Here is an 18,621-nt window from a genome sequence, read left to right on the forward strand (position 1 = left end):
ATTTCTAGACGATAACGCTAGACCGAACCGTGCAGCCATAGTTGAGAATGCGCGCGAGGAGCTTGGTATTCCACATTTACCAATACCTCCGCACTCACCAGATTTGAATTGCCTATAACATGCATGGGATATGCTCCAAAGAAGATTAGATAATCATCAACCTACCCCAGAATCCTTAAATGATCTGAGAGAGCTTCTGCTCCGTTTATGGAACCAAATTCCTGAAGAAATGTTCAACAACCTAGTGTGTAGTATGCAAAGAAGATGTCAAGCTGTTATTGATGCCCGTGGAGGCTATACATTGTATTGATAGTCTTAAAATTTAAAATGCTTGAATTCTCTGGGAATAAAATTTCGTTATTTTACTCGATTTTTCTTAACCAGCCTGTATACGCTGCAGACCTACAGGCTAAAATTAATTTGCAACTTGAAATCATATTAATCTGAATTTTCATATTTCCATCACAAAAATCTTATTTTAACTATATTTTTTTGCAATTTAAGTCAATATTCCCAACTTATGTGGAGCAGTTTATTTCTCAAAGTGACGCCCCGGTTTTGCTTAAGGCCCAAATCCTCCGGTTGAAATACTTAAACACTACACTGTACAGATGAGTGGACAATGATCCAGAATCCGGTCTACAGTTGTGTTTAGATGTTGCGACTTCTCTGGGATTTCATACGATCGTTCATGACTAGCTCGCATTGATGATCCATAGTGCTAAATTCTGATATTAAGAGTAACTTTAGTGGAGGAAATGAAGAAATCAAAATAGAAGTTTTAGAGGAGATAAATGTAAATGGAGTACACTAAAAAATTGTACAGCTGTAATCGCGCTCGTATTGCTGAATAGGTAACTATTTTCATGCACTAAAACCACCCATGACTCATCAGACACCGCATTATGCAAATTACCACTAAAAAAACACATTTGGCCGAAACAACGGCTCTGATAAGCTGCGGGTAATTCATGAACATGTTTATTATTATAAGTGTCATAACGTAGTAAATAAACATCGAAATGGGATTTGGCATAGGTGCAGTGGGATGTTGAACAATAAAAATGGTATAAGGAGTGTAAGAAATTTAAGGTCAACGACATCAGATTCTAAATTCAGCGGTGACGGAGTTATTTTCATCGCAGTACATATTCATCCGAATACAATTCTTTTCCAAGATGAGAGTTTACGGTTTATAATTCTTGGTAGTAAACTGCTCGCTGATTGAGAGATTATTTGGTTTATTTTAAGCTCGTCATATTCGCAAATGCAGAAGCGGAGAAAACGACGGCGACGATGTGATTTTTGTTTATACAGGCTGACAATTTAAAAACTTGCCAGGCCAATTATGTGGCGACAAGGATGTTTTCAGATGAAATATTTTGACATATTTTGAGCAGAATTGTAAGCCGAAATCTCCTCAACCCTAGGTGTAGGGGCAATCACCCCTAAATTCTTAACAGGGAATAGGGGGTGAGATTTACCTCATTTGAAAGATCACTGGACAAGTGATCTACATGAATACTATGGTTTGCAAATTTTTATTGATTACTTGAAGTAGTTACAGGGGGTGACAATTTGAAAACTTACCAGGCCAATTATGTCTCGACAAGGATGTTTTCAAAGAAAAAGCCAGGACAGGTCAATTTTCAAAGGGAGGGGGACATATTTTGAGCAAAATTGTAAGCCGGAAATCTCCTCAAACCTAGGTGCAGGGGCTATCACCCCTAAATTCTTCATTGGGAATAGAGGGTGAGCTAAACCACAATTGGAAGGCAGTATGTCCCTCTACATAAAACTATTTCTTCCAATTGAGGTATAGCTCACCCTATATTCCCATTTAGAATTTAGGGCTGACAACCCCTACACTCAAGATTGAGGAGATTTTGGATTACAATTCTGCTAGAAACATATCCCCCTCCGAATAAAAACTGACCGGAAGTTTCTCTGAAAACATCCTTGTCAAGACATAATTGGCCTAGCAAGTTTTCAAATTGTCAGCCACTGTATATAACTACTTCAAGGACTCAATAAAAATTTGCAAACCATAATATTCGTGTAGAGGGTCAAGTGATACCTCTTTCTTGAGGTATAGCTCTATTCCCTATTGAGAATTTAGGGGTGATAGCTCCTACACCTAGGGTTGAAGAGATTTCGGCTTACAATTCTGCTCAAAATATGTCCCTCTACGAATAGAAATTGACCTGTTTCGGCATCTTCTCTGAAATCATCCTTGTCGTGACATAATTGGACTGGCAAGTTTTCAAATTTTCACCCTGTGTATAAAGGTTGGATCCGGAAAAATGAAGATACAGTGACTCTAACAAGAAGTATTAGAGTCACTATGATTGAGGAGATTGTCATGCAAGCTCTATGAGATATGAGAGGTGGAGAGCAGTTGAGTGTTTTTTTCAAATGGCAACACTAACTTCCTGTTCCAGAAATGGAGAGATCTTTATTTGTTGGTGAGGATGATTTGATCCTTGATGTTTTATCGTTCCTTTTTTTCATTTTAGGGATGGATTGTATTTTTTTCACTGGTTAAATGATTAATTTCATTATAATTCATCTGATATTACCCTACGATAACACACAAAAATATTAAAAATCATAAATCACCCCCAAAACCATGTCATAGACTTCAAAATACATAAGAAAGTAGAATTCGGATTCAATAAGTAACCACTTCATTCTGGTAATGAGAGAAGAAGAATATTTCTTGATTCACGAGGTAAAATTTCAAAAAGTGCATGGATCTGAATTAGAAACTACAGGTTTCACCCAGTCTCATGAAGCCCTTATTAAACGTCGAAGGAAAGACTAATTATCATAAAGCATCCACCCTGCACCCCGAAAAAATCAAAGGAGCACCTAGCAACAGAGGGAATCAACAGGTAGGACATTGAGCTGGTCTGAAGCAGCGCCACCTGATCTGGGGTGGGAACCCTTGGCTGGGACCCCGTTCATACACGTGTGTCTGCCCCGCGATCGATACGGGAACTCGAGCTATAGATTGCGGATGGGGGACCATAAATAATCTGGCTCAGGAATGCGAATGTTGGCTACGGTCCTCGTACGTTGCCTAGAAGCGTAGTATAGTACTATAGTGGGCCCAGTCGCGGACTAAGGGGGGCCACGCCCTACAGGTTTTGTATCTCTTCGCATCGAGCTATTGAATCCTAAATTATGAATGTTTCATAACTCAAGTCAAGTGATCAAATCATCTGGCAACATGAAAATTATTAGAGAAAGTACGTTAGATGAGATATGGTATAAGAAGAGTGTCTCTGTAGGTATCAATCATTGCTTAGATACAAGGACTGATAATATGCATATCAATCAATGAAAAGAGTTCAGGCGTACATAAAAAATGAAAAATTTTCACTGTTTCGATGTTTTAGCACTACAGCTTTTAAACCAGAGGAGATAGACAAAATCTGATATCCCATTCTCGTTCTCTTTTTCTGAGAAACTAACGATAGTAGAAGGCAGTTTTGGCCACTTTCTTTTGTTTTCGAGTTATAAGCAAAAATTGGAAAAATGGCGATATCGAAATAAATTTATATCTCTGCTAATACTGATGATAGAGCTCTGAAATTAAAACATTATACAGGCACTTTTTTACGTAGAATCCAGTGGCGTGCTCGCCTTTTCAGCAGGATTTTCAATTACGAAGCTATGACCCAGAGTTATGTTTTTTTAAATGGGAACACTAGATTTCTGTGCAATTTTTTGGAAGCTTAATTTTTACTGATTTCAAAAATATATAACATCATTTGGTTTATATTAACATGAATAATAGAAAATGGTCAAAAGCCTTTTTTCCCAATATTTCTATGGTTTAAACTTTTGACGAGCACAGAAAAAGAGAGCTTCCTATAACAAGAGCAGTCACTTTCCGGTAATGTTATTCTTTCTATGCTTTTTCCAATTTTCACAAAATTTGAATCTAGATATATTTCATAAATTTTTATGATAATGAAAGGACTAATAGAAGGAGACAGTGGTAATCATACGATGCTATATTTTTCTAGGCTCATCAAAAGTTGAAACCATAGAAATATTGAGAAAAAAGTTTTTTGAACGTTTTCTATTATTGATATTGATACAAACCATATGATGTTATATATTTTTGAAATCAGTAAAAATTAAGCTTTCAAAAAATTGCACAGAAATCTAGTGTTCCCATTAAAAAAAACATAACTTTGGGTCATAGCTTATAAATTGAAAATCCTGCTAAAAAGGCGAGCACGCCACTGGATTCTAAGTAGAAAAGTGCCTGTACAATGTTTTAGTTTTAGAGCTCTATCATCAGTATTAGCGGAGATATAAATTTATTTCGATATCGCCATTTTTCTAATTTTTGGTTATAACTCGAAAACAAAAGAAACTGGCCAAAAAGGACTACTACTATTGTTAGTTTCTCAGAAAAACAGAACGAGAATGGGGTATCAGATTTTGTCTATCTCCTCTGGTTTAAAAACAGTAGTGCTAAAACATCGAAATTCTCCCACCCTGTACAGAGTGGGCAAAATTCAATGGGATTGAAAAGCGGCTCTGAAAAAATGGATGGCACATTTCCGACCTCAATTTTCAAAAGATTGTTGATGGCCAAAAACGCATGCCTCTATGCTCTAAACTAGTTCGGTCTAGTTGGCAGGTCATTTCATTGATAATATGGTAATGAACTTCATGCTCCTGAATTGTGTCAGGTTATTAAATGACACTGGCTTTGCCTTTAGTGGATTTCCTTAGGTTCATTATTCAGATATTAAAATTGTAACAACCTTGTAAATTTCAAAGAATAAACCTCATTATTATTACTAATATGAGGGATTTTGAAGATCACTTTAATTCTGGATATTTGAAAGGATGAAAAATTTTCCAATATGGAATGAATCTCTTTCAGGAAATTTTATAAACCTGGATTCAACTGAATATGATCCGAAATCTTTTCAACTAGTGGATAATCTAAATACCAGTACCACATCCTTTTCAAACACCTCATTTCCCGAGCATCTTCTCGAATATCCGGAATGAAAGTGATCTCCAAAATCTCTCATAACCTGATACAACATAATAATATGAGCATAAAGTTCATTATCATATTATCAATGAAAATGACCTGCCAACTTGACCGAACTAGTTTTTGAGTTTTTTCATTAAAATAACATTTAGAGTTACGACTTATATTATACATTCTGAATCAAAAAAAAATATGGGACTGGAATATGTAAAAACAACATAAGAGTTTATACTTAAAAAAATGAAAATTACCACTATATCACTGGAGTGGCGGACTGAAAAAATCTTTTGACTACACCACTGCATTCTACATGAAAAAGTGTCTGTAGAATGTAGCATTTGTTTTTCGATATCACTGATACTTTACGAAATAAAGGCACCAGAAAGCCGAAAAATGAGTTTTCACTTATAATTTGATAACAAATGAATATAGAGGGATGCGGTTTCGGCCATTAACAATCTTTTGAAAAACGAGGTCGGAAAAGTGCCATCTATTTTTCCCAAGCTCTTACGGTTACAGAGCTGTCATTCAATTCCATGTATAACCCCTGTATATAACAAAACATGGGGAAAATATGGTTTATTTTGTAAAAAAAAAATCGAGTAATCTCTTCGCCCTTCTACACATTCATCAAGGAGTGACACATAAATAATCCTGGACCATATCGAATATTTCCGAAACAGTGTATCAGATCTACAACGTTTTTGTGCAGGTATGGCCAGCTTTAATGGGAAACCGGAGAAGACAATCGCTTTGGGCGATGCTGTTCCGGGACCAGATGTCCTTGAACATCCCAGGCCTACTACTGCGGTCACAGACGTATTTATCGAAGACCGCTCCTTCTTCCTCCCTTTCACCGTTTCTTCTCCGGAGCCGATTGAAGAAAGCACTGTTGTCAGGCTCAGAAACGAAAGTTTACGACGGAAGCTGCGGATTACCGGAGCCAGTTACGCCTCTTCTCTCGATATTTCGATACTCAATTTTCGGCAGTCGAGTTTGAAATTACCGGATGTAATCTTGTTGTCGTCGAATCCGGATCAAAGCAAGGAAATGCCTGATATAACAGGAGATTGAAGTACCACAGTCACAAAGGCTCTCAGATTGCTCAGGGGTCGAGCAAGCAACAGTTTAGGACCCTCGAATTTTCCCTTTTTACAATTATCATGGCAGATCACATGGATTTTAAAGGTCAGCGATCAGTGCACTCAGCATCAACGTCAAAGGTAAAATTCGTTGTCGACTGAGGGGAAAAAGGCTGAATTCACTGACGAGCTTGAAATATTTCCATTTCGAACGAGCTTTCATTTTTTCAAAGCACAAACTTTTATTGAATTTGTTATTTTTGAATTGAAAAAAAATCTTCTGTCAGTAGATTCTACGTATAACAAGGCCTAAGAAGGTTCAAGTTTCAGATCTGTAACTTCAAACACAAAAAAGTTATGAGAACTTTTCGAAATCGCCAAAATCTATTTTTTTTTTGCAAATAACTTAAAAACGAAGAATCGTAGGAGGCTATGGTTTTAACCATTCTTTGATTCCCTGAAAAAGAGCTCCGGAAGTGTCATCCGTTTTCTTCTAGCTCTTATAGTTCTCGAGATCCCCTCAGTAGACAACGAATTTTGTCCACCCTGTACATACAGTTTTCATGATGTTTTTGCTGGTTCCGTTTGGTCTCTCGAACAATAAATGTAGACATGATATAGATCTGCAATTAGGAGTGGATGAAGTCAGAAGTCAGGACAGTCAATCCAGATACGCACGTACCCTGATTAAAATTGCTTGATTTGGAAAATCTGTTAAAAGTTGCAAAGGATGGCGTGGATATAAATACTGTATAAAATCACTTGAAAAAACGTTATGTGATTAGGAAACCCTTTACAATACCGAGTTCTCAAACCCAAATGAAATGAATCGAGAACTCCAAGAAATCAGACAGCTCTTGGCAACACCTGGTACATGACCTGGCGCCTTCATATCTTCAGATAGACACAACCACATCATTGTTTGGTTAACTCTTTCATCCTATCGGTCTCCTTCTATCGTAAAATTTCTATTCGAATTCTCTGAAACTTCGACACGTTGGAGAATTTCATCTTTTATCATTTGAACTTAACGGCGGACGTTGCATTTATGACGGCGAAAATGAAAAAAGTTTAGGGTTGTCTTTGCCGGAGTAAAATTTGTGAGAATGTCGGAGGTTCGAATTCAAGTTTCATAGTTGTTGGGAAAACGCAAGAAAAAGTATCAAATAGTAGGTGGACAGCAGAAAGAGTCACTTTTGGGGGAGGAAAGCTGAAAGAATTTTTCTAAATACAGGGTGTTTTTGTCACTAATGCCACTTGAGATTTTTATATTTCAGGTAGTTGAATTTCAAATCTTTGTTGATAACTTTGTCATCGACAGCAAGTTTGCATCCTTTGGAGGCTTTGACAAAACCATTATTTGAGTTATTGACATATCAAGTTTTAAGCACAAGTTGTAAACTTGTTCAATAATCATCGGTATGACATGTTAATCTTTCAGTTGCCTATTTTCACCAAGCATTGGTTTCTTTAGCATTACTCATTATTTCATCCTGTCTCCTAGCCATATTCCTATTTTCACAGGTACAGGGTGTACGAGTTAAAGTGCCCCTCTACTTTATTGTGGAAACTAAAGGAGCTAGAAGAAAATGTTTCATACAAAACTTGTCTGTAATTGATGGAACTTTTATTTTTTATAACCCACCTTAATACAGGGTGTTCCGTTTTTTACCTGTTGGTATCAACTTTCTTATTTTGAATGGAACACCCAGTATATTATTGCATTTTTGAATTCCTTGATAAATTTCAAGGTAACTTTGGTTTGACAACCATGGTCCTATATAGCACCGATTCTGAGATATTCGACTTCTTCCTAAAATTTTGACAGCGGTAGGTGATTACTAAAATAGCTGATACTAGTTTTCTAATGAATGTATTAAAACCAAATTTTGCCCAGCTCTTGTCCACATATTGAATCATACGTTACATCTCTATTTTTAGCAATCTGATATATAGGGTCTTCAAAAATTGAAGTTAAAAATTCAAATAGAAGTTCAATCAAAATTTTATCAAATGGCAACCTATATTTTCTTCTTGTCCATCATGTAGAGCAGGTTTGAATGAGCAGAAAATGTATCAAAACTTTTTCTGTAATGTGAATGGTTTCAGAAATATGGACAAAAAAGTGCATTTTCCCCTAAGAACCAATGATAATTATTAATTAATGTCGCTACTATATAGTTGGCTTTGATTTTTTTGATAAATATAATTAAGTAGATTGACTAATGAAAGACAAATGACTCTTTTACTGATAATCAGTATTCGCTCCCAATAAAATTAAATTATTTCAATTTTAAAAGGAGACTCAACGAACAGATACATTTTTCTCAAAATAATCAAGTAGTTGTCTGACAACACAAAGAAAGAAAACTCAAAAATACACAATTCGAATAGTGCTAGTTTCCACAGTTACCATATTCTTTCAGCTTAATTAATTAATTATCGTTGGTTTTCACGGGAAAATGCACTTTTTCGTCCATATTTCTGAAATTATTCACATTACAGGAAAAGTTGCTCATTTTAATCTGCTCTACATGATGAACAAGAAAAAAATATAGGTTGCCATTTGAAAAAATTTAGTTTTGATTGAACTTTCATTTGAATTTTTAACTTTAATTTTTGAAGACCCTGTATATCAGATTGCTGAAAATAGAGATGTATCGTATGATCCAATATGTTGACAAGAGCTGGGCAAAATTTGGTTTTGATACATTCATTAGAAAACTAGTATCAGCTATTTTAGTGAGCAACTACCGCCGTCAAAATTTTAGGAAAAAGTCGAATATCTCAGAATCGGTGCTATATAGAACCATGGTTGTCAGACCAAAGTTACCTTGAAATTTGACAAGGAATTCAAAAATGCAATAATATACAGGATGTTCCATTTAGAATGAGAAAGTTGATACCAACAGGGAAAAACGGAGCACCCTGTATTAAGGTTGGTTATAAAAAGTAAAAGTTCAATCGATTACAGACAAGTTTTGTATTTAACTTTTTCTTCTAGCTCCTTCAGTTTCCACAATAAGGTATATGGACACTTCAACTCGGACACCGTGTAGGTACAACATCTACAAGACCATGTAATGTTTCAAATTTACGAAGCGAATATGAATTATCTGGTCAAATTCTATTGCCTTTTCAATAACTTGGCGAATTTTGAATATACCATCTATTTTCACTGAAAAATTGCTGTTTTTCAGAAAAGGAAATTTGTTTTCAATTGATAAACGCTGATTATTTCTCTGCAACCATGTATAAACCGAGCACCAAGTCAATGCACTTTCAAATATCCATAATCTACTTATACGAAGAAGCTTCACCATAGAAGCTTCCTTTCGTGATTTCGTGTACTGGCATTCCGAAAACGCCGAAGGACTAGGCACACATCTCGTCGATGTAAATCAGCAGCATTCTCGACATCAAAAACGCTATTCTGATAGTTTACGTCACGTCATTCGGTCGTGGTTGTATTCTTGGTTCTACCGCCTGTAGCAAGGTCGCTGACATCGGCCTGCATCTTGCCGGGGCAACTTTCCGTTTACGTATGACACGAATTGTTGTTTGTATGTCCTTTTTTCACGTTCGCGTCATACGAAAGGCCGTTTTTAGGACTAGTCATTAACGTCCCCGCATCTACTTATGGACGCTCTCGAAAAAAGCGTCCATAAATTGAACGATAGTCACTTTCCATATAAACTCGTCGCGTTCATAAATAAAGATATATTGTGCAAATTTTCGAGTTGATTTTCCTTTACGATTTTTGCCTGCCCATTTACGAGCTGGATGATGAATGCAGATGAGCGAAGCGCCCATACGAGTATTCATGTTATGGACGTACATCTCTATTATCGGACATGACGCCGAAGGACCATATGCTCGCAGTGGGTGGAAGGATGACGGGGTCGCTTTAAATTTACTGCAGGATATCGAGGAATGATGCATGCAAATTGGGCTCAGCACGAATTCAACTTATTTTTCTGAATAACATGCCAGAGACGATCGATGGAACTGCTGAGCAAAGTTACGCGGTCTAGTGGGGCTAGATGTCTAAAGGCCTATCTCGACGCTCCAGCGTGTCAGATTAATATAAGAGGAAATACCTTAGACCCTGTAGAGTACCACTACCAAAAATTAGACCTGTACATAGGAGGAATTGTCTAGGGCAGCCTGCCAGAATAGTAAGAAAAAAACGATAATTGTACATACTCGAACATATCAGATTAAGATATATGTTGAAAAATTCTTTTAATCTGACAATTTAAGCGTGTGGGAGGGCGCCAAACTTGCAAAAAAAAAGGTAACGTGTACATTCTGGAGTGCGGTTACTTTTTTTTCATTTTGAAGTCAATGATTCAACAATAACGGAAAATATATAATCTGACAAGTGACAGTTTCAGCTTTCAGCAAGCCGAAACAATAAAAATTGGCCATAAAGGTCACATAATTCAGTTTTTTTGAATTATCTCCTCTCCTGGGCTTCAAATTGTTTTCGCATTCATTACAAAAGTCGTAGAGCATAACATTTTCTACAAATTTTGTCCGAAGCAATTTTTTCTACGTTTGTACCTTCTTGAGATAAATGGCGATGAATGTACATTAGATTGGGTTTCTACATTGACCTTGGTTTTTGCATGTGAGGCTAAGCTCCTCGCCCTCATCAACCTCTAACTCGAAAACGGTTAAGAGTATGTAAAAGTGCTTCAGACGAAAGTTGTACAAAATTTTATTTTCTACTACTTTCGTAATGCAAACAGAAACGATTAGGCGCTGGTCTCCCCGAACACCCGCTGCCCGCGACCGACGACGTACGCGGACCCGCCGCCGTCAACGTGTGAATGCTATGTTCGGAAAACTACGGACACGGTCTCCCTGAAAAGTCGCGAGCGACGTTCAGCCGCGGCTGGCGAAGGTCACACGTCGCACGCGACGGTTGGATTGATTCAATAGCATAGTGACGGGTGGACGTCAGAGGGAAAAATGAGTGCTTTTAATAAGAAAAAGTACGAAATGCTGATTCAGTTAATAGAATGTTATCTTGCACTATACATGCCTCACATAGTGACTATAAAAGTAATGTACTCAAGCATAATGTTTTTTAGAGGGTGAAATAGGCCGTGGGCATCTAATGGTTGGAGGTTTTGTGATTTCATGTTCAATTAAACTTAATATTCTTGCGAATTGTTCTTGAGAAAGTCGAAAAAATTCATTAAATTTTGTATCATTGCACTTAATACAGTTATCCAAACCGTAAAAAGTGCCTTCCTTTTTCCTGTTCTGGAACATTATATCCGTTTTTTGCCTCTTTGTTGACAAGGCCAATAGTTCATCGTCTTCTTCCCCAAAAATCAAACGAGTAAGTAATTCTACTCGAATTCTACATTCATCTTGAAACACACTTATACATAGTAGTCTAGTGTTGCAGCGCGCATGTAGCATGTAGCGCCCGTTGTCAGCGACCGCCAGCGTTCCCGTATGACGTCAGCCTCACGTCGTCGGTAGCGGGCAGCGGGTGAGGGAGACCAGCGCCTTAGAGGTAAATGAAGGGAGATTTAAAAAAAAATGCATTGTTATCATCTTCAAACTCAGATTCAGAAAAACCCCCTGATTAGTATCAGATTATTGGTTCAACAGGTCTGCAACACCGATATTAACCATCTGTATGAAAATCTGATACGCTCGAGTATGTACAAGTACTGATTTTTTTGCATTTTCAAAGGACCGCTGTGACCTTGCGTCACGTCCGAATTGTCAGTCTCTTGAAAAGTAGCTTCCTTTGGATCCAATTAACCTATCCTCTGATAATCTGACAAGCTCTAAAATTTTTTTTAACATTTTCAACTCTTCCGTACGGTTAGCCCCACCACGCAAACTGTCAGATCAACTTGAATTTATCATCAAAGACACGTAGGGCATATACAGTATCTTAATCTGACACGAGTATGTACACCTGACGATTTTTTTTACATCTTTTAGGACCTGCAGACGCTTTCCCCACCGCTGAAAGTGCTTACATCATAGAACCTTCTTTTCTTTCTACCATCTAATCTTCAAAATCCACTAAGTCTCCACGAAGCTCGAGTAAATCCCGATTTAATAATTTTAACATCGTGGGCTCCCCAACTACAAGACAAAGAATTTATTTTTGACTGTGATCCGAGGAGCACTAAGAAATAAAATAGAAATATGAACAGTTTAAATTAACCTCATATTGTGGATATCTTTCTATTGTGGAAATATTCAATAATTCCCCATACAGGATGGAATATGCATCCACTGATTAGGGATTGATGGCTACACCTTGAATGGCCAGTTTAACTTTTTCTGTTAACCTAAATATAAACATAAACGCGATCTCTGTCGTCAGTTTTGAACTTATTCCTAAGAAAATGTTATGACTATGCGATGACAACCCGTTGAGAACGCTAGTAGTAATACTAATACTTAAATGTAACATACAATGTGGCAGATGGAGCTTTTCCAAGATCTCGAAATACAGAAATACCGAATTTTTACCGGAAACCTGGCAGCTAAATCAGTGGAACCAATAAGTGAACGTATTCATTCACGTTCAAAAACGACCATAACTCACCATTTATATTTAGTGAGCTCATTATAGTGAAACATGTTCCCGAAGTTATTATTAACCTGGCTGTTACGACGTAGCAATTTACGCCATGAAATGTTGCCAGAAAAAAAATACGATTTTACTACTGGCAAACGTCCCGTACTCATCTGACATCCATTCTGATTCTTTCAATCAATGCGCCCACCTATCCTGAACCAAAAGGAGCAGCTCGATACTGACACAATAACAAATGTAGGTTTTAATTTGAAATTCTTGAGTTTTTTTAATTCGATTTGTCTGAAATGATGATCGCCTCATGAACAACCTAGACATTTTCGGTCCAAACAGCACAGTGTTATGATACAACATGCTGGAATCATTGAAACATGCAAAGATTCTATCGAAAAAAAGCAAAAAATGGGCCATCGAGTTAAATCACCCTGTATACAGGGCAAGTATGTGACTTGCACAAATATTTTAACAGTATATTCTTGGGGTCAAAAGGAACACTTTTTTCCTTACCATTTTTTTCCGAATTGGCTCGGTTTAAAAGATACAGGCTGTTGAAAAACCATAAAAAAATTTATTTTTAGTTCAACAAACGGTTTTTTCGAATGAAATTAATTTCGGAATATTCATTTAATCTTTTTCGAACACAAGATATCACCCACGTCTTTAGTTTTTTCATTATGACCATTACGCACCATACAAACACAAATAATACAAAGAACCCAACTCTTGAAACTAAACTGGACGCTATCAAATGAATATTTGGGCGTTTTGTAAAGTAAAAGTATTCTTCACATTTTCTCGTATAATGCGCCTTTTTCGAGTAATTCGATGTTCAAAAATTCAAAAGTACCTGTGAAATTCGAAAAATTGGGTACTTTGGCTGAATACAACTCTGTTTAAAAGATCCACAGATGAGTCACAGATTGAGCTAGTTATTCTAAAGGTAATTTTGTTTTTCCAGGGTTGGCACAGCTCATTTCGAATCGAATCGGAAAAAGTGGTATGGGAAAAAAGTGTTTCTCCTGACCTCAAGAATCTACTGTTAAAATATTTGTACAAGTCAAAGACTCACCCAGTATTTTCATCGCTGTATACAAATTTCGTAAACACCGAATGAGGGAAGCAAGGGGGACCGAGATTTTTGACGTTAACAAAACATAAATGTAAAAAAATCCACGATGACAGAATTTCCTACTGACGTCTCGTACAAATATAGGGTACTCTAACTATTTGTCAAAATCAGCTGATTGTTCGTTACCGTGGGGCACACAAAGCTTTTTATTATCACTATAAAGAGGCATTTCTGAGAAATTTATAGTCTTATCACTCTAATCTAACGTCGGGAAGAACATTTTTTCCGAAAACATGCACAAAACACAATACTCGACCAAAACAGCATGCGAATCTATGGAGGGAAAAGCTTGTGTGACCCACGGCAACGAACGTTTAGCTGGTTTTGACAAATCGTTAGAGTACCCTATTATAATCTTTGATGTATGAATAGGTTAACGCCAACTTGACGAAAGCATTGACATAGAGAATGGACTGAGCAATAATCGCATGAAAGTAGAAAAAGACGAAGCTATGATGCGGCCAATACTGTCTCTTTTCTATGGACATAGACGTGAGTGTGGAACGATCGAAATTCAAGAAAAAGACAACAACTGGCCGACTGTTCGGTAGTCTCTTTCACATGTTTCTGCGATTTTTATTGTAGAGCCGAATAGGGAATGCTTACGGCCGGTTTCATAATCAAACCTTTAATTAAGTCACTTTAATTTTAAAGCTTCCTTTAACCCTACTTTCCTGTCATTTTTAGTAGGGATAAAGGAAGCTTTAAAATTAAAGCGACTTTAGGTTTGATTATGAAACCGGCCGTAAAAGTGACAGTAAAGGAAGGTTCAAGCTTAAAGTGACTTTACATTTGATTATGAAACTGGACATTAGTTGCTTACGCAGGCCGGTTCCATAATCAAACCTAAAGTGCCTTTAATTTTAAAGCTTCCTTTAACCCTACTAACGGCCGGTTTCATAATCAAACCTAAAGTCGCTTTTATTTTAAAGCTTCCTTTAACCCTACTAAAAATGACAGTAAAGGAAGCTTTAAGCTTAAAGTGACGTTAAATTCGATTATGAAACTGGACGTAAAAATGACAGTAAAGGCAGCTTTAAGCTTAAAGTGACGTTTAATTCGATTATAAAACTGGACGTTAGTCCATTCTCTATGTCTATGGACAAAAGTAAGGTTCACACCGATCATAGACAGGAGTAGGTGGTACCGATTCGACTCATAGAACGAAGAGTAGTGTTTTTGGCCTACGTTTTTCTTAAAATTCTGCATTATGGTTTCTTAAATCAAATGGGCATATAAGGGTAGATCTACCGAAAAGGTGGCCTACTAGGATTATTATAAATTAATTAATCAGGTCCGACACCAAGAACTATTATCGCATACTTTTTGAAGAAATTAAAGTGTATCATTTTGGTCAATATGATGAACTGATACTATGTTTTTTACTTCATTTTAAACGCTCCTGGACAAGTTGAATGAACGACGAAACAGTTTCCTCTAAGCAAGAACTATTGTGTACCATGTACTTAATCGAAATGACAGAAAAACAACGATCCTCACCTGCATCCTCCTCTGATTGTAGCTGAGCGTAACATTTATGTTTCCAGTCGTCTTGTTCTCGTCTATTTTCACCACAGTGCTCTCCTCCAACCTCAGTTCCGCGTTATTATCAGCCGAACATATAAAATCTTCCGTTTTCATCTCTTCCACCTTCTTCAAACCCCCACTGGCCAACTGTATCAGAGATCCGGCCGAAAAACCAACGTTGTTCATCGTGTTGCTGTTGTGGTACCTCTTCGGAGACCTCGGAGGTGACATGGACGCCATCAGCCTCTTCCGGCTAGCCTCGACGGGTTTCTGCAGGTCCAACGGTCCGGAATTCGTACTCCTCGGCACATCCTCCGGCCTCACCAATATCCTGTGCTTCAGGGACCCTTCCTTTCCCGAGGGTACCTTGAAGCTACCTTGGTTGGGAGAGGGTATTTGGGAGGTTTGGGTGTGGGGAGGCGTCCTCTTTTCTCTGACTATCGTTTGGGAGGGTTTCAAGACTGAGGGAGGGCTGTAAGATGGCGACAGGAAGGTTGAACTGGTGGTTCCTGTGGGGGTCGTGGGTGAGAACGTTTCGAGGGGCGATAGGGGGGTTTGAGGGAAGTTTGCTTGACGCATCATCGTGTGGGCGTAATGCGGGTAGAGGGCTGGATAGTGGGCGAATGGCGTGAAATGCGCATTGTGCGGAAAAAGCCTCGCATAGGCGTTGAACTGCTGTAAGTCTTCCATGGGCGTCTCTTCCTTATGCTGGGCTAGGTTGACTGGGGTTATGATGGAAGGTTGGGGTGCGTATTTGGTGGTGATGGGTCGCTGGGGAGGCGCCAGTCTCGTGCCATTTGGGGAAGAGGCTATCATGCCATTGTACCTGGAAAAACAAGAGGGCTATTAAGCTATCAAGGGTTTATATGATTGAATTCAATACTAAAACTATTTCTCTATACAACCCTCGAAATTTGTTTGTAACCCGAGAGTTGGAAGGAATTTTTGTGAGGTTTTTTGTAGAAAAAAGTTTTCCGAAATAAGATGAAAACAGCAATATAACTTCACCCTATTATACAGGGTGTGGAGTAAGGAATGGATAATATGGTTCCGTTTTGCTCATTTTTTTCCTTAGTTCAACCTAGCGTGGTGTAGAAAATAACATGGTTACCTGAGTGCCAATGCAAGAAAAAACATACCCGTTTCATTGAGATTCCGAAATGTGCAACTCAGCATTTTCAGCATTTAATCTATATTAATAAAAGAGGATCTATGGTTTACTTCAAAATGCTTTATTGTTCAAACGATCGCACCAAATTGGACAATTCTTTTTTTGTTGTGTTTATTATTGTTAGGGCAAGGTTTATATAACAAAATATTCCCAAAAAAAATTGTACAGAACAGAAAAAAAGGCATTCCTTTTTCTTACGACCAATCGAGCAATCACGATGAGTTAGTGATTATTATCTACCCTAGAAATAATTTAAATGGCAAAACTAGGTTTGCCGGGTCAGCTAGTACAAAATAAATTCCTATTGCAACCAGTTGAGGCCTAGTTTAATGTAAACCCCATTTCTATAAAGCATGTTCTAGAACTCATGGTGGCCAATTTAAACATCATTTGTGAAACTTTATTCAATAAAACGATATTTTTAAATTGTTATTTTGTCTCGTTTTCTTTCAATATTGAACCCCACCGTTGTGAAATCAATATTTTCAAGTTAATTTCAAGTAATGAGGTAAATTTCAGCATTTTTGTAACAAAGGTCTTGACTCAATGTAATAGGAATTAAATTTTAGCTTCTTTTCTTAATTACAAAAGTGCTAAAATTCACTTCATTACTTGAAATTCGCTTAAAAGTTATTAACTTTATAACTATAGGGCTTAATAATGAAAGAATATGAGAGAAAAGAAACAATATCGTTTCATTGAATCAAGTTTTACAAAAAGTGTTCAAAGTGGCCATTTCAGGAGCACTACTAGATGCTTTACAACTTCTAATGAATGATTGCTTTATTCTGCTTGCAAGTCTCATTTGAGTCATTAAAAATTAAAGAAAAAGGTTTACATCAAACTCTGCTTTGACTCATTTTAATATAAATTTATTTTGTATTCAATGCTGGAAATAGAGTGAGTTATACCATTTCAGAATCTCAGAGAAACAGGCAGGTTTTTTCTTGCTTTGGCACTCAGGTAAGTATATTATTTTTTACACCACGCTGGGTTGAACTTAGGAAAAAAAATATGCAAAACGGAAAATTTGAGTTAGATCTTTTTTTTATGAAAAACTATTCATGCGCCCCAAAAATAATGAATTACATTCAATAGCGCATCTATCCAGGAATACTATCCAAAAAACAGTTTGAAAAAGTTCCTTCATTAGGAGTCTTGCATGCAGAACGGGTGGCGTGAATTTTCTAAAATCCCCATATCTCGAAAACCAAGGGACTTTTACTGAACACAAAATATATTTTTATGAAGCGTTACAAGGTCCTCTACCCGCAGGCACTATATTATCCATTCCTTACGACACACCCTGTATATTATACAGGGTGCTATATATTTTATCAGGACCGAATCGGAAAGAATGGTATAGGAAAAAAATGTTTCTTTTGACCTCAAGAATCTACTGTTAGAATATTTGTACGAGTCAAAGACTATATGTGTGGGGCTGAGAAATACCTGTTGAAACCAACACAAATATCGTATCCTCGTTTCAGTATAAATTTTTGGGGCCCAAAAAAAAAGCAACAGTTAATGAATGGGACTAGTTACTACCTGACCAGCATGGGAACGATTTGACAGCCCACGTCATGCCATAACAGTCAACCTGGTAGTTATTCGTTCGCGATTCGGGAAAAACAGATGAGTCAAGAAATTTACCTATTGTTGGGTAGTGGTTTGGGGGCCGGCCTCAAGAATTCAGCAGGGGGCTGCTTAGGCGGTCCCCGCCAAGGCTCGGGGTAGGTCATGTAAGGCAATCGTCCATCAACGCCTGCCGAAATCATCGACTTATCAGCTCACACTTTTTCTGAAAAAAAAAACGAAATTCAGATACAGATATTGGGCGGTTTAATAATTCATGTGTGAAGCTGTTACCATAATCAATAATTAATGAATATTAAAAGAAGTTTCATAATTCAGTTCATGGATGAGATAAAAATAACTGAATAGTTTAACCCCGAAAGGGTAATCCAGTCTGATTGAATCAGTTATAAAAATAACTATTTGAAGGGAAATCGTGAACACTGACTTTGTGTTTGTTTTGTGTCAATTCGGGATACTTTGAAGTGCAGTTAACCGTATTCGCCGATCTTGTGCGACAGTTGTAGCTGT

General features: G+C 37.3%; 1 protein-coding gene across 1 annotated transcript in view; it reads right to left on the reverse strand.

Moving 5' to 3' along the window:
- Positions 1 to 18,621, reverse strand: part of LOC123310652 (rho GTPase-activating protein gacJ) — a 77,442-nt gene that overhangs the window by 2,539 nt on the left and 56,282 nt on the right. The window contains exons 2-3 of the mRNA XM_044894202.1: positions 18,169 to 18,316; positions 15,318 to 16,170 (exon numbers count right to left, since the gene is read on the reverse strand). Of these exons, the coding sequence (XP_044750137.1) occupies positions 15,318 to 16,170; positions 18,169 to 18,293 (978 nt within the window). The 5' untranslated portion in view covers positions 18,294 to 18,316. The remainder of the gene's footprint in view (positions 1 to 15,317; positions 16,171 to 18,168; positions 18,317 to 18,621) is intronic.

This window comes from Coccinella septempunctata, chromosome 1, assembly GCF_907165205.1.
Source record: "Coccinella septempunctata chromosome 1, icCocSept1.1, whole genome shotgun sequence".
Lineage (NCBI taxonomy): Eukaryota > Metazoa > Arthropoda > Insecta > Coleoptera > Coccinellidae > Coccinella > Coccinella septempunctata.